The 16,792-nt window shown below is 33.1% G+C and overlaps 3 protein-coding genes across 4 annotated transcripts; 1 reads left to right on the plus strand and 2 right to left on the minus strand.

Annotated features, from left to right (window-relative positions):
* Window positions 1–1,035: 1,035 nt before the first annotated feature.
* Window positions 1,036–8,504, plus strand: LOC123202411 (general transcription and DNA repair factor IIH subunit TFB1-1-like). Of its 2 annotated transcripts, XM_044618341.1 has the most exons (21): window positions 1,036–1,115; window positions 1,231–1,572; window positions 1,681–1,759; window positions 1,845–1,906; window positions 1,996–2,059; window positions 2,676–2,802; window positions 2,981–3,056; window positions 3,277–3,372; window positions 3,516–3,560; window positions 3,992–4,048; window positions 4,150–4,305; window positions 4,434–4,499; window positions 4,767–4,890; window positions 6,041–6,100; window positions 6,244–6,362; window positions 6,438–6,623; window positions 6,720–6,833; window positions 7,116–7,193; window positions 7,401–7,448; window positions 7,611–7,731; window positions 8,047–8,504. In XM_044618341.1, the coding sequence occupies exons 2-21, from the start codon at window positions 1,492–1,494 to the stop codon at window positions 8,118–8,120; spliced, it is 1,833 nt and encodes a 610-aa protein (XP_044474276.1). In that variant the 5' UTR covers window positions 1,036–1,115; window positions 1,231–1,491; the 3' UTR covers window positions 8,121–8,504. The 2 variants fall into 2 exon arrangements, with proteins under 2 accessions (XP_044474276.1, XP_044474277.1); XM_044618342.1 differs by lacking the exon at window positions 1,036–1,115 and having other exon boundaries at window positions 1,140–1,572; window positions 7,663–7,731.
* Window positions 8,505–9,308: 804 nt separating this feature from the next.
* LOC123201529 lies at window positions 9,309–10,125 on the minus strand. The gene has a single exon (XM_044617082.1). The coding sequence runs from the start codon at window positions 9,656–9,658 to the stop codon at window positions 9,449–9,451; it is 210 nt and encodes a 69-aa protein (XP_044473017.1). The 5' UTR covers window positions 9,659–10,125; the 3' UTR covers window positions 9,309–9,448.
* Window positions 10,126–12,430: 2,305 nt separating this feature from the next.
* LOC123201465 (chaperone protein dnaJ 11, chloroplastic-like) lies at window positions 12,431–13,116 on the minus strand. The gene has a single exon (XM_044616981.1). It carries the CDS (start codon window positions 13,061–13,063, stop codon window positions 12,587–12,589), a length of 477 nt encoding a protein of 158 aa, XP_044472916.1. The 5' UTR covers window positions 13,064–13,116; the 3' UTR covers window positions 12,431–12,586.
* Window positions 13,117–16,792: the final 3,676 nt, after the last annotated feature.

A 16,792-nucleotide genomic window follows, 5' to 3' on the forward strand; every position in this document is an offset into this window, starting at 1 on the left:
AGATTCTCTGTAGTGGGAACAGTAGTCAATTATGTGAATCCATGTAGCATCTCCAAAACAGTCAATTGGATACCCTAGGATGCTAATCTGATTAGGTGATTATAAATAGGAGATAACATGTTGTTAACCATTTGGGTTACTTTTAACTTATCAGAAAGGGTAATGATATGATGTGAGAAGATTGTAAAAGTTTAGGGACATAAAGAGTCAAATTTATAATTAATCTTACTACTATACCCTTTATACATTTAACTTTGAAGTTTGAACAATGATGATCCATAAAGAAATTGAAGCTACAAAGTGACAAGTAGTGTATTATTTAGGGTTGCCTAACTTGTCTTTATAAGCTTCAATTTTAGCAAAATTAGAAATATAAGCACTATGAAGTATGGTGATACATTTCTTAAGGTGTTTCAAATGGAATATTAAAAGTATAATTGCCTCTATGAATTCTCCCACTATACAAGGAATTAAAAAAAAAAAAAAATCAATTGAATAAACATTACCACTAGATCTACTATGATGTAAACCAACCAATATCATCATTGAAGTAGAACTTTGGGACCAATTACATGTCATACTCTTATACTTTATATTCCATTATGTTAGCCAAGAATTGTCATCCTTAGAAATTATAATCATCCCAGAGACCTAAAGCTAACATTTCTTTGATTTGTAACTTCAAATCGAAACTCATAGATTAAAATTATATGTACAAATAATAATTATTAACTTGTATATTAAATATGATTTCTCGTAATGTGATTAAATATTATTTTATTTTTAATTTAAAATTATTTAATAATATTTATTATTAATATGCATATTTTATTATACGAATATGCATCACTTTATAAGTAGATATTCAACATTTACCTTTTCAAAAACAAAACTTAAATATCAAATGATGTAAGTTTATTTTATCAATTGTTATTATCTTTGAAAAAAGGTTAATCCTTTAATTACATGGCTAAATGTTCAAGTAAATTTATATTGAATATAAAATAAAATTTTTTTTTAAGGGAATTAAAATTTTATACTGTCGACCTTGTATTGACAACCTTGACTTCGATTAGATTTCGACATCGCTCTTGTTCCAGCCCTACATTTACATGGTAAAAAATCTCCAAATTTGGTTATTTTCCCTAAATTTTTCAGTGACCCATGTACAAAATTTGCTATTGGTGTCCTGATAAACTGATGCTATTTGATTACGCCATGCTTTCTCAGAACTCCCGAGAAAAGCACACAGAGAGCAGCCCCAATAAATTTCTCCCGTCTTTTATTCTCTTTGCGTGTTCTCTTCAAAGACGCCAATTACTCAGCAACCAATCTGCTCAATGCAAACCCACTTGAGAATTTTCAGTGCAGATCACTCCCTCAACTAAAGATTGAAACTTGAGCCAGTTGATTCAAAGAACATTAACAAAATCGCTACTTTTATATTTCTCAATTGCACCCCCCACTGAATTCATTGATCGATTCTTAAAGATGTCAAGCTCGCAGGTCACCAAGCGAACCAAGTACAAGACCTCCGTCAAAGACCCCGGCTCCCCCGGTGTTCTTAGAATGGTTTATCCCATTTTCTCTTCACAACTTGTTATCGTTTTCATTCTTTTATGTTCATTGATTGTTAATGCATTGTTTATTGATTAATTTTGTTGTTGTTGTATTGTAAAGAATGAGCAGAAATTAATGTTCATGCCTGATAATCGTAACACTGGTACTAAGTTGGTTGTTGAGTTCAAGTCGATTCAAGGTAGGGTTTTTCTGAAAAAAGTTCTAAGTTTGATGATATTAATTCATTTAGTGGTGTTATGTTTTATATGTGATTTTGTTTAAAGGTCATAAATATACTAAGGAAGGATCAAACAAGCCGCCATTGATTAATTTATCCAATGTTCAGGTTTGTGTTTCACATTTTTTTGGGTCAGGTGTAAGTTACGTTTTTGTTTTTGTTTATGTTGTGTTGAGTAATGTGTGTGTCTGTTTCAGGGGGGAAGCTACATTTTTGAGTTTGATAGTTATGCTGATCTCCATGTTTGCCGAGATTTTGTGGGTATGACTCATTAATTTCATTAAACATTTTAGAGTTTTAGTCACCTATGTATGAGTTGGATCATTCCTTAGTTTTATTGATGCAGATGTTCATTGCAAGGAAGCTTTATGTATGAGTTGTTTTTGTTTGGTTAAATTCCTTTGCAGTGCTCTGTTTGATTTTTATGTGCTCTCTTGTGGTATAATACTCATTCATTGAAACTCATGGAACTGCTGTTTTTACTCTCTTTGTGTTGTTGTTATCATTATTTTCTGGGTTATTTTACTTGTGCCATTAAAGACATTCGTTTATGTGTACCTCCTTGATAAAGGGATAAGTGCCTTCTTAGAAAGAATATATTAGTTAGTTAGTGTTGGTTACCCTTATGTTTGGGATGTCTTATATTTTAGTGTAGTTGTATTTGAATAAATTGCATAATGAGACTGCTGAGTTTACTCAAATGGAGTATGTATGACTTTCCCTCTTGTTCTTATGTGGTTAGTGCATCTTGTTTGAGTATATACTTTTTAAAAGAAAAAAAAATTGCTGTTATATAGTTGCTGACTGAATCTCTGTATTTTGTTATTTCTTTTGCAAAATAAAAATTGAAAGCAATATATTTTTTTGTCACAAACAGGCAAAGTCCTTGAGAAGTCCAGAGAGACTTCAAGCACTGCTACTGAAAAAGCTCCTGTTACATTAGCTGATGAACAACTTAGCACAGCAGAAATGCAGCTTCGAATTAAGCTCTTGCAAGAGGATAAGTAATTTATTTCTTATACTCTTGCGATACTAAGCACCTATTTCTTTTGTATATACTCATGTACTTGGCTTAATGATGATAGTTTAATCTGAGATCCTACTTGTGCTGCCGAATCTATTGTGCTAGTAAATCTGATAAGCTTCGCTTAGTATGACTTTTTTTTTTTTTAAACTCTGCAGTGAGTTGCAGAAACTTCATCAGCAATTTGTTGGTGGTAATATCTTCACAGAAGCTGAATTTTGGGCAACAAGGAAGGTTGGTTTTCCTTTTGAAGATTTATAGTTAAACGTTATTCTTTTTATGATTAGTAACTTGCCATCTATCTTAGGAAATTTCAGCTTCTTCTATTGATGCTTACCTTTCTGTTTCTTCCAAAGGATGAACATCTACCTTGAGTTATTATTCTGTGCTTAGGAAAACCTAATAATTATCAAAGAGCATATAATTTTAATTCTTCCGCTTATTCTTAATGCAGAAGTTGCTGAATAGAGACTCCAGCGAGAAGTCAAAACAACGGGTTGGTTTTAAAAGTGTCATGATTTCAGACATAAGACCATTGACTGATGGGCGGGTAAGCTATCTTTTTCAATTTCTATTTGGTAAAAATTTTTAAGAGTTGATTTCTTGTATTGAACTTGTAATTTTAGCCTTCAAACTTTATTGGGAAGTTGTAATTTTTAATGCTCACCCTCTCTCTTTTTTTGGAATTTTCAGACAAACAAAGTTACATTTAGTTTGACGCCGGAGATCATTTTACAGGTTTGTGTCTCATCTTATTTATTTATTTTTTATGTTTGGGTCAAATTTTTGTTTGTTTGTAATCGCTTAAATTCTATTTTTGAGCCCTAATATGTAAGCTCAAGAGGTGATGTAACATTATGTCAAAGCCAAATTGACCAACTGATTTTGTGTTTGAATCTCCCTATCGTGTAAGGTAAATTTTACTAAGTGTATTTGTGATTATGATTGTATTTATAGTCGTTATTTTGTTTGACTCATATGCAAGCGCCTGTGAAGGATCATGTTAGAGCGTAAATATTGTTTTTGGGCCCTTTTAAACTTAATCTTTTTGGTCAGTTGGTAACTTAAGACTTCTCAAGTTGTTTGGAAGATACTGTTTAAGAATTTGGCTTATTAGTGTATTACTTTTCTTGTGAATCTTTTGTATAAATGCATAAATTTTCTTTCAGATTTTTTCGGAGAAACCAGCTGTTCATCGGGCGTATTTAAATTTTGTTCCCAAAAAGGTAGTGACAAGCTTGGAACATCCTTTTGAATTCTTTAGGCAATTTGCTTCAGAATTATGAATTTCTGCTTTGGTTTTTTTGGTGCGGTATATTTATCTTAGATGACAGAAGTGGAATTCTGGACTAAGTACTGTAGAGCAGAATACCTCAACCGTACGAAAAATGTTCATGCTGTTGCAGCAGAAGCTGCTGAAGATGAGGAGCTTGCTGTATTTCTTAAGGAAGATGATATATTGGCAAGGGAAGTTCGTAAGAAGGTGCTTTTCTTGGAAACCTGGATCTTTGATACTTGCCTGTTCCATTAACAATTTTTAAATGTAAAAGGTTTCTGACTTTTATTTTCGTCCAATAATATTTTGTGTTAACAGCCTTTATATCATTGCAGATTAGACTGGTTGATCCAACCTTAGACATGGAAGCTGATGAAGGGGATGATTACACCCATCTGCCTGTAAGTTGGATGACACCATTCTCCAATTTTCATTTGTTTATTTCTTCCTTTTTCCTGATCTGTGATAGATTATTTTTTGTTATTTTCAAGTTTCCAACTCTGTCTTGACTCTTGAGTATAAATTTTATTTTATATTATTAGTGCATATACTGCTCCTTAAAGTTTATTTGCTGTCAAAAGTGTGATGGGGGCTTCTTTTAATTTTTTATTGGTTTGAACCATTTTTGTTTCATTTTCAAATATCAGATGCATATCTGCATTTTGCAGGATCATGGGCTTTTACGTGATGGTAGCAAGGAATTAAATGAATCTCAAAATGAATTTTATAGAAGGACTCTACTGCAAGACCTTAATCGGCATGCTGCCGTTGTTCTTGAAGGAAGAACTGTGGGTAAGGCACTCCATACAATTTTCTGTTGGCCAAACGACTATTTCCCACCCAAGGTATGCTGTAATGACAAGTTTCCCCCCTTTAACTATGGAAACACCAAACACCCACCCATGGCCGGTTAGATTTAACAAAACCCTAACGGTGACAAGGGTAAAATCGTCATTTTCTCTAGAATATTAAAAATAAACTAAAATAAAATATATTTTGCCCCCCCTAAACTTTAAAAACTAAAATTCCCCCCAGCCTAAGTTTTCAAAAATCGCAGTTTCACCCTCCCGAAGCATTGCCGACGGTCTCTGGCTCCATTTCCGACGATCTCTCCCTCCCAAAGCATCCTCACCTTCCGGAGATCTCTTTCCTCCCATTTGGACTTCCAATCGGAGTCGGAGAAGCTGTGGAAGACGAAGAACTTCGTCGGGGAAGACGAAGTTCTTCGTCTTCCCAGTCGTCGTCGTCGTCTGGGAAGACGACGTCTTCCCAGACGAAGACAAGACGACGAGACGACTCGTCGTCCTCTGGGAAGACGATTTCTCTTCCCAGACGGCTTCTCTCTGCATCGGATGCGTTGAGGTCGAGTTGAGAGGGGTCGTCTGTGGAAGAGAAACCGTTGGGAGGGGAAGACGGCCGGTGATGGCGCCGGAGAAAGCGACGGAGAAGGGTTTGGAAATAAACCCTAGGGGGGAAAATGCAATCTTTTCAAACTTAGCTTAGGGAAAAAATGTTAGTTTTTAAACTTTTAGGGGGGAAAATGAAATTAAATTTTTAAGCGTTAGGGTTCTGTTAAATCTAACCGGTCATGGGTGGGTGTTTGGTGTTTCCATAGTTAAAGGGGGGACATTTGAGAAAACACTAAACCTTGGGTGGGAAATAGTCGTTTGGCCTTTTCTGTTTTCTTCTTGCTTAAATTACACAGAAATGCTAGCTAGCTGAGTCATATCTATTGGAAGCTTTATCTTATGTCACCTTTTTCCCTTGAATCATGGTATACATACATACATACATATATATACATACATATATGTATATGTATATATATATATATATCCTCAAAACATGTCATGCCAAGGTTTTTTTTTTAATTTCCTTTGTGCTATTTTTCAATAAACTTATAGGTATGTGTTTTTCTTTACTTTTGTAAATCTGAATATAGATGTTGAAAGGGAAGACAACACAAAGGCTGTAGCAGAGGCACTTGCACGATTAAAGCAGGGTCAGTATGGTTTAGATTTCCGTTCTTTTATCCCGTTTGAGTTTAAGTTCCCTACCCCATTATACAACATTGCAGTGGTGCCACTTGCATGGTCAAGATCTGTTATGCAGGAAGTGTTGATGATAGACTGTTATTTAATATAGGCAAGGAAGGAGCTGTTGGAAACGAGAATGAGGATAGAGTAGATAGAATCTCTCGGGTGACACCAATTGAGGATCTCCAACCACCAGATAATCTTCCTGTAGCCCCACTTAGCATTAAGGTTTGACTTTCTTATCTCTATTTGCAATCAGTTTATTGCCATCACATATAATTTATGTTGAATATATGGAACTAGGATGCTTGGGAGTACTTTGATTCTCAACAAGTTAATGCACTAAAAGCCTCCAGAGATGCATCAGCAAGGATGGAATCACAAAGCTGCAACACCCGGGAAGCATATGCTTCTATGAGAAATGCTATTTCTGAGATTAAAGAAAATGGACTAACTGATCCAATAGTTACTTCTGATGTTGCTGTTAAGGTACTATCATATTTGGATATGATAATCAGTATTCTGTTTTTGATGGAAATGAATAGATATACGTGCAAGTGTTTAACTGTTCAACATTGTGTGTAGGTTTTTAATGGGTTGACTCACAATATCTCTAGCATCAAATATCATCTTGGGAAGAATCCTCGGGAGAGTGTTCTAGATAGATTGCCAGATATAACTAGAGAGAAACTTCTATTTGTGAGTTATCTTCAATCATATTAATTATTGGTATCTGTTTTTCATTCTATCAATGTAGTCCTTTTTTATTTCCATTCAAAAAAAGGAAGTTACTCTACAAAATATATGAAATTTTCTGGTTGTTCTTGATTTTATCCAGTTTATGGCATGACATACTCAGTATTAGACTTCTAATTCAGCAAGTCAGATGTTTGTTTCTTGTTGAACTTATTTATTCTTTTGCTAGATTTTGGTATGATTTCCCGTGAAATCATGTTTACAAGAAAATGTTATTCTCTGCAGCATTGGACAACTATTCAAGAATTACTGAGGCATTTTTGGTCTTCATATCCAATCACCACTCCTTATCTTTATACTAAGGTAAAGGCATTCAAGTTTTCATAGATAAAACAATTATCAGGCCATTGCTTAAAAGTCTCTTCCTCCTTTGGGATGCTTGAAGTGTAGACCTATTAATACATAGACTTCAGTAATTAGGCAAATGTTATTGAGAGATCTGGAATTTCGTTTTCGCATGGTGAGGATATACAATTTTTATCTTTGTTCATTCCTTTTTGATATATGCAGGTAACCAGATTGAAGGATGCCATGTCAAATATCTATCCACAGCTAGAGGTATGTTTCCTGCAAAATTTTACAGCTTAGGCTTATTTCTTCCACATGGTTTTGCATTGAATCAGTCGCTAACTTGATAGGAAACCATATCATATATATCAATGTGCATACCATTGATTGTAGAAGCATAAATCATGTTGATTTGTACAACTTTTGTCATAGGATTTATGGATTTATGAAGGACCTCAATATTTCTCACATAATCAAATTCCAGGAATTGAAGGAATCTTTGCAGTCAGATCTGCGCCACCAGGTTTCCCTCCTTGTTCGTCCGATGCAACAGGTTAGCACCCGTCTCAAATACTCGGTTCAACCACTCAACCTCTCCTGTTCTCCCAGGACCAGTGGCATTTGATTTTGGTTTCTAATCACATTCATATCTTTTAAACTAATATACGGGTGATGCCTTGTCGGTAGTCTTCCCGTCACTCTATCACATTGCTGATTTGCCAAAGTTAATTGATAGAAATAATTTTTTGTGTTGGTAAAGTACCTGACATTGTTGAAAAACAGCTCTCTCTATCCATCAGCTTGGATTATGTTTGTATTTTTATCTTAATGTAACATGGAACTCATGGCAAATTCCACCTTGGTGTAGGCTTTAGATGCTGCAATTCAACATCACGATGCAGACATGCAGAAGAGATCAGCAAAGAGTGGAGAGAAACCTAATGGATATACCTAGAGGAGGAATTTAGTATCACTACTCTGCAAGCACAATTCTGTGAAATTTTTAGCTGCTTCCACCTGATATCATCTATCTATGTACAAATGTGCATTGAATCAATTTTGTTGTGAGCTTACGCAAGATTATCGGCAATGTTTCAATCCTTTGTAGAAATGCACTCACAAATTCATCAGGTGGTAGCCATGCTTATGCTATTCATGTCCACGGCCTGAGAGAGCATCAGCAGGCTGCAGAATCAAAATTTTAATGTTAAAAAGTACCCATTTAACTGAGCATGTTATGTTGTGGACATTCGGAAGTCCTGAAGTTTTGACTCAAGAACAATTTATAATGTTTATGAGTCATAAAATCTTGTCTGTTCTCATAAACGATCTGGTAAAGCCATGAACTTCCAAGCAATTTATGTGCATTTTTATGAGATAAACTGGAGCCTTCTGGTATGCGGTGTCAAAATAACAACTCGGCAGCTATAAATTACTGTAAATTTCAACCTAATGGATTCTTACGCAGCTGCTGGCTTGAGCATCAAAAAGCACAACAAACCTTTTGGGAATTTCAATTTGATTATAATTATGGATGGATTTAAGCCAAACTTGGTCGGTTTAGGCTTGACTTTTTGTTTGGCTCAAATGGGTTAAACTAGAATCAGAGTAATTTCAATTTATCGAGATCAATCTCTGACAGCAATTCTTCCTCTTATCTGGTATTACTGTTTACCTTTTTTGGACATTATTGCATACTAACTCAAGCTGGAGATTCTAAATTTGAATCAAGTTTGAAGTAACTTTTATTAAGGAGTTTATTTGGTTCGAATCAACTCATGATTAGAATGTCAAAATAATCCATGTTATATTTAACTATAACCATTATATCACATGTTTTTGCAAGACAGCTCGGCAGCAAAAAAAGATCTTAAATTTTCAATTCAACAGAGTCTGACGAGAATGCAATATGCAGCTGCTGCTGACCTGAGCATATTAAAAAAAGAAAACTAAAAATCTTTTTGGGACTTTCAATCCTATTAGAATCTCAAAATTCTTAATCCAAAGAGAGTTCAATGGTCCAAAGTATGGATCTTTCTGGATCTGTAATATTCAATGGGACGAATAAAACCACCCCAACAACAAAATTCAAGATCACATTAAAAACAATTCATCAACACAATCAAAGAATACATTATAAACAAATTCTGTATTAAAAAACCCTTATCACAAAACACTACAAATACAGATCCATCAATGGCAAATTCACAATCTTTGCATCCTAATTTAAGTAACCAGAAAACAAATCACACAACCCATCAAGAACCAAACTAAAAGGGAGTGGGAGGAGGAACATAATTGAAGAAAGGTCTTCCCTTTCCACAGAGAGAGCCATGAATGTTTGGATCACAAGCATGCAGAGTATCCTTAGCCTTGTGAAAGGCTTTTTTGAAAACTCCGAATCCGAAAAGGAATCCGATAAGAATCACCACAGCTATCAAACAAATACAGAACATGCACATCTTGGTTCCGCAACACATCTTCACAATGCCCTTTTGAGAACAGCTCAAGTAGCTCACTAACACCCTACAAAGTTTGGATCTTGAAGATTCGGAAGTGGGTTGTGAGTAAATTTATAGGAAGTTACGGAGGAAGGAAGAAGAACAAGACTTGAACGTTATAGGAATATTTGGCTTAAAAGGTAAGCAATAAAAAAGGGCAATTGTTTTTGTTTTTAATGTTTCTGGTTCTGATTGGTGAAGTTTAATAAGAGTTCAAGCAGAAAAAGGAATCGTTTTTCCTGTGAACACTTTTTGTGATGTGGTAAGGTAAGTAAGGTGTCATTGCTGAGATGCAACCGGACATCACCGAAATCTTTCATATTTCCTTTATCTCCTCTACCGATTATAACGTTTCGCTCTAATCTGTTCATCAACAACATCACTGATCTAATATAGACATACAACAGCAACACAATGTAGACCTGGCAATGGCCGTGCTGGCCCATCGATGCTTAAAAAGCCCTAGGGGCTTGGGGCCTGTGCCGAAGTCTGCTTTTAAAACAGGCTGCGACCTATAGGCAAGACTTGCGGATCAACCCGATATAATTTACAAAATGGGGAAAGGCCAAAGGACTATTTCCCACCCAAGGTATTCGATTTTGTCAAGTTTTTCCCTTTTAACTTTAATAATATCAAATACCTACTCATAAACAATTAAAATTAATTATAGGAAGGTAAAATCATCATTTTCTCTATAATATTAAAAAGAAACTAAAATATAATCTCTTTTTATTCTCCTAAACTTTAAAAACTAAAAGTTTCTCTTAGCGTAAATTTAAAAAAATGACAGTTTTATCCTAGGGTTTCGTTTTGAAATCTCCGACTCTATTGCCGGCGGCCTCTCCCTCCGACAGTCCCTCTCCTCCCATTTGGATCTCTGATCGACGTCAAAGAAGTAGTGAAAGACGAAGCTGTTTTCTTCCCAGACAAAGCTCTTCGTCTTCTATCATTTTTTCGACATCAATCGAGTATCCAAATAGGAGGAGAGGGACCGTCGGAGGGAGAGAATGTTTCGAGAGAGAGAGGCTACCAACAATGGAGTCGAAGATTTCAAAACGAAACTCTATGATGAAACTGTCATTTTTAAAAACTTGAGCTGGAGGAAACTTTTAGTTTTTAAAGTTTAAGGAGTAAAAAAAGATAAAATTTCAAAGAGTTAGAGTTTCGTTAATTTTAACTACTCATGGGTGGGTATTTGATATTATCAAAGTTAAAAGAAGAAAACTTAATAATGCAGCATACCTTGGGTTGGAAAAAGTCCTTTGGCCAATTTTAAAAACATATAAAACACTAAAGAAAAGTAAAAGATTAATTTTTGGTAGGCCACCTTGCAAATCACATAGGTCAGCCAACTAAAAATGCCATAAAGGCAGAGTCTAGGACACAAGGTATGTCCCAGACCTTGGTGTTGAGTCGGGTAAACAAGGCAGAGGAGGATCATCTTTTAGCAAGACTTAGCACAACACGACCTAATCCGATTTGTCTTCTCATCTAACATTAGGAGTAGGGTAGAAATAGGTATTCATCTCTAATGCGTTAAGTTTGAGTTGATTTGACAATTCTTTTTTCTTCTTCTTTAATAATATTGTTTATTTATAAAATAAATTGAGATTAAATTGACTCTTATTCAAATATAGCTGAACTTAAATATAGCATTGAAGATTTAATAAAGTTGATAAAGAGGTATTTACCTTACGATTCCAAGCATATCCAATTTGTATCTTAGATGTACACTCAAACGTGTTTGTTGTTGAGAAGACTGATATTGTCATGAATGCACATGGGGGATGGCTGACAATTTTGCAAGCCTACATTCTGTCTATATCAAGTCAGCTTTCCCTGTTCATGCTTTTCTAATAACTTGGACAAGAATTAATTAATAACCAAATAGGCTGTCTTGCAATGGAAATGTATTCGCTCTGAATTATTTGATTTTAAGTAAATTTATATTAAATTTAAAGAAGTAGTATTATATATATAATTTTTTATGTATAATATTATATATTATTATATAATTAAATAATTAAAAATTAAATATAAATCAATATAAATAATGATAAATCATTATATAATTAAATTGTTAAAAATTAAAGATAAATTGATATTTAATTATCTGATAATGTATTATTATTTATACACAAAAATTATATATAATAATTTTATTAAATTTAAAAAAATTATTTTTAAATAATATTTAAGTCTTAAATAATTAATTTTAAATTAATCTTAAATTGAGTCTTTTTAATTTAAAAAAATCTTTAAAAAAAATATCGAAACAGCGTGCGGCCTTGCCAAAGCACCTTTACTAAAAATCATTTCTCTCCATGGAACATGCTTCTCCCACCAAGCCCTCTTAAAAAAAGCACTCTGGCAAAGACTGCTTTTCTTGCCAAGAAGAAGTTAGATATTTTTTGTGCACCTAACCATAATAATGAGTTGAAATGTGTCAAACAAATCAGTTTGGATTAGATTCTAATAAAACAAACTTCAACCCAAATGAATTAAATTTAAATTAGAGATATAAATTTATTTTTATAATAAAATTAAATTAAAATTTATTTAAATATTTAAATTTAAACCATTGTAAATTAAATTATTTTTAAATTAAATTGGCTACTACTCAACTCATCAATTTCAGGTTAATTCCTTTAGATTTGAATCTTGTTCAGAGTTCCATCTAAATCATCTCAAACCCTACTCACTCGCAACTACCATAGGGCAGAAAAAACATAGCTTTAATGGCAAAAATAATTCCAACAAAAGTTGTTTATTTGATTAATTTACAATGTATTTTCAGTGGCACCCCCAACATCGAAAAAATAGAAATTTAATACCTCAAAAAAAAATCTGTATTTTCTTTTCCCTGTTAAAAAAAGGGATGTCGGGTCACTTAAACAAAAAACCCAGCTACCAACACTGGTCTGTTTCCCATCTTCGACTCGGGTAAAATCCGCCACCAGCCGAAAAACCAAACGACGCCGTTTTTGTCCTCCTACTACTGCCCGCCAAAGACAGATCATAAACCGCCCTCGCCGCTGGATCCGACAAAGTGGCATAAGCGTTGTGGATCTCGATAAAATCTTGGCCATCGGCTGTGCGCTCCGCCGATAAATCGGGATGGTAAACTTTCGCCAGGGTGCGATACGCCGTCTTAATCTCTCTCAAGGTCGCCGTTGGTTCAACTCTAAGAACCCCGTACAAGCTCCCCCCGACCGTGTCCACGGCCACAGATTCCTCGGCCGTGAACGAAACGGCAGACGGGCATGGATTTCGCTTGTTTCGGCCGGGACACCGGGCTGAATTTGGGGAAAGGGCGATTTTGCGCGGTGATTGGGGCGAAAAAAAGAATGGCTGGATTATGGGTGTGTTTAAAGTGGCGTACATGATTGAGTCGTACAAGAATTTCGTCTGAATGTATATAGAAGGAAGGGGAAGAAGTGCGTGTAGATATATAGAGGTCAAATAATGCCAAAACGAATATGGAAACCGGGTGTGTTTGCGTTGTCGTTTTGACAAAAATCAGTGGACGCCCGTTGTGTTCCTTTCTCGAAGCTTTAGCCTTTCTCAAGTTGGCTTCGGCTTCGGCTTCCTTCTTAGCCATTTGTTTATTTTTTAATATTAATATATATATTTGCTAATAAGTAACAAATTTGTTGTTCACTTAATAATAAATTTAATATTTTTTGAAATGAAAACACTCCCAAAATTTAAGGAGAAAGTCTTTATTATGTGTGATTTTTATGTGATCAATAAGGTAAATTTTATCTAAGTGGAATTCAATTAAAGTTTAATTAAAAATCAATTCGAATTCAAAAAATTAGTTTGAGATTAAGGAGTTGAGACACGAACTTGACATATATATATATATATATATATATATATATATATACACTTTAGCTTTGATCTAAATCAATTTGTTCAATAAAAAAAAGTCTTATCTTTTACTCGATATGATTAATTTGATCAAAATTTGAATTTGAACAAATCATATCCAACTTTAATGATTGATCAACTAAATTTTGTAACATTGTATCGTATTTATGAATAAATGAGAGGTTATCAAGAAGGGTTATTTGACCCTCTCAAGTTTTAAAAGTTTTCTCCAAAATATATGACAATACAATTTATTTAACTTGATAAGATGTCATTTATACTGAATCAAATGTAAATGTGTAGGTCAAAAATTTTTAAAAAATTATTAAATTTATTTTATTTTAAAAATGTAATTTTATTAATTTTTAGCAAATAATATATTGTATAATATCTACAAAATATTTATAATTATTTTTTTATTTTCTTAAATAAATTACACTTTTATTTTTGTATTAATGAATTATTTTTATTGTGGATAATGCAATAAGCCAACTTCTAATTTTAAACTTTCGTTTAGGCAGGGTGGCGGCTTAGACGACAGCCTTCTCATAACTTGGAGCCAACACGTGGCAAAGTTTCTAGAAGGTAAAAACTGCTTAGGACTATGTAAACCGTCGGATTCGCATACAGAAATCCCAATTCGACATCCAACGGTGATTAACACAGAAAGCGACAAGCCACTCCAAAGCTCCAACAGGCGCTTAAGAGTTATCCGCTGGCTGTAGCTACTTTGGCAGTTGAGAGAGTTTCTAGAAGCCTTTAAAATTTTCATTTTTGCAAGAAAGGGACATGCAATTCAATAATAGCTCAAAAAAACCCTTCTAGAAGCCATCCCTTTTGTAATTAAATTATAAGGTAGAAAAAAGTAAAAATATATTAATGAAAAATTAATATGAAGCCTCTACAAATTAAATATAATTAATTGATGACACTATGGAATCGGTCAAGCGGTGTACCTCTCCTCAAGTTAATATAATCTATTGTATATTAAATTGTAGATCAAATTTCGAGATGTTATGAAAACGACATCGTATGAGATTTCAACCAAAATTCTCCGCTAAAAATGTATAAAATTCTGCTCCATAACAATTTTCTTATAATAGAAAACAAAATGTCAGAAAACTACGCCGTTGGTTAAACACTATACATATAAAAATATTATGATAGTTTTCAATATTATTTAAGGTTAATAATTGAGTGAGGATTTAAAAAAAAAAAACTAAAATATTTGAACTGTCAAATTTTAAATATTAAAATAAACTAAGATTATATTTTTAAAAAGTGATTAGGTAAATGTTTAATTTATAATAGAATAAATTTCACCCATATATTAACCAATAAAATTATATACATAATTTTGTATATAAACAATAATATATCATTATATTATTATATATTATTTTTTTAATTTTTAATTATATAATCACATAATAATATATTATTATTTATATATAAAATTATAACATAATACTACTATATATGAACAATTCATTGATAACAACTTAGTCCAATCCTCTATTTATATTTTTAAAACAAGAACATGGAGATAATCATATAATTACACAGCTGAATACTTTTAAACTTAGTACAATGAATTTACACCGTTGATCTAGTTTCCCTCTTTTTTTGTTTTTACACAAAAATTGTATAGTTGTGGGCTCCTAAATTGACAGCTAGTGATACTAATCTAATTGTGAACAAAGATAAAAAAAAGAATATAATAATGTAATATATTTGATTTAATAAATCAGCTCATTATCAAGATATTATCTATTTTAGATACATAGTCAGTTATAGTTTTATTACTGGATTTTACAACTTAAAATAAATTTTGACAAATTAAAGAGCTCACATACTATTTAACTAGGTCTCTCTTGTACTTTGTCGATATGAAATTTGCTTAAATGTGTCATATTCATAACTTCTTACAAGACTTAGTATCCTCGTTGAGGTTTACCCTACCATCTCTAAAGAGGACACGTGAAACGGTTTTGATACCATTTGTAATATCTTTGGTTCAATAGTTTGACCTACTGTCAAAATATTATCCATTTTAGATATACATGTAATCCATTATGGTTTTGTATATAGACTTTACAACCTAAAACGTGTCTTAATAGACTAAAGAGTTCACATACTATTTAACCAGTTAAATCGTCTCATCTCTAAGTGATATGAGATATATAGATAGATTCAATATCTCTCTAATATTTTGTTAATATGAGATTTGTTTAAAGACGTCATAAATGAAATGATTATAAAATATGAATTTGGCATGTTAGGGCAAGGATGAGAATTGATGACTCTGTCCAATCTCACTTCTAATTACATCACATACATTGTTTATCATTTTGTATAATTCATATACTTAGTCACTATATAGTGGTTAGTCACTTTTTTTATATTACTTTCATGAGTTTAATTAAAGAGTAGTATAATCGCACAACATATATAAATATGTGTGTATATTGTTAAAGATGGATTGTAAATTTTAGAATAATTCAAAGAGATTTCCAAAATATGAATTATCCGGACAAATCCATTTTTGTTTTGTTTTGTTTTTAGGATGGAAGTAATGAGGAAGGTGGTGGGTTCAACAAATAAAGGTATATATGTTCAATATTGTATCTAAGATAACATGGCTTGTCTCTTCTTTATAAGATGTCAATTTCGACCGAAATATATATCCCACCTACACCTATCTAAGCAAAATCTCCACCATTCACAACAATTAGGCACACTAGAAGGAGTTAGTGTGTGCATTTAAGTCTCTTGCATGAGACTTGAACTTGCATTAGTATTTGTTGTGTAATGAGAATATGGAAGGATTCGTTGAATCCATGAAGGACAAACATTTAGGCGTAGCCTTGAAGGCGATGAAGACTGAGCTAGATTGTGGGCATAGCAAACCACAAGCACACTATATGTTTAATTTGTTTGGTTAAGTTAGACTATTAAAAGATAAGGTATTGCATGTGAGTATTCTTGCCATCTTCGACGAAATCGGAGAAGATGAGTAGGTCTTCCCATGTGTATTAGTGAACTATGTGATTGTCATATATCTTCACATGACACCTACCAAATGAAGCATACCCATAGGATTAAGTTATATTTAAAGAGTTCACAGTTTATTTAATCAATCTTATTTTATCATTCTAAGTAATGTAAGATATACATACAAACTTAATATCTATCCAAACCTTAAGTAATGTGATATGCATATAGAAATTCAACATATTC

The sequence above is a fragment of the Mangifera indica genome, chromosome 18 (assembly GCF_011075055.1).
Source record: "Mangifera indica cultivar Alphonso chromosome 18, CATAS_Mindica_2.1, whole genome shotgun sequence".
NCBI classification, from domain to species: domain Eukaryota; kingdom Viridiplantae; phylum Streptophyta; class Magnoliopsida; order Sapindales; family Anacardiaceae; genus Mangifera; species Mangifera indica.

Coding starts and splice junctions, on each gene's coding strand:
- LOC123202411 (XM_044618341.1), top strand. CDS start 1,492: ATGTCAAGCTCGCAGGTCACCAAGCGAACCAAGTACAAGACCTCCGTC. Junction 3,057..3,276: donor AATTTTGGGCAACAAGGAAG/GTTGGTTTTCCT, acceptor TTCTTAATGCAG/AAGTTGCTGAATAGAGACTC. Junction 7,732..8,046: donor TTGTTCGTCCGATGCAACAG/GTTAGCACCCGT, acceptor ACCTTGGTGTAG/GCTTTAGATGCTGCAATTCA.
- LOC123201529 (XM_044617082.1), bottom strand. CDS start 9,658: ATGTGTTGCGGAACCAAGATGTGCATGTTCTGTATTTGTTTGATAGCT.
- LOC123201465 (XM_044616981.1), bottom strand. CDS start 13,063: ATGTACGCCACTTTAAACACACCCATAATCCAGCCATTCTTTTTTTCG.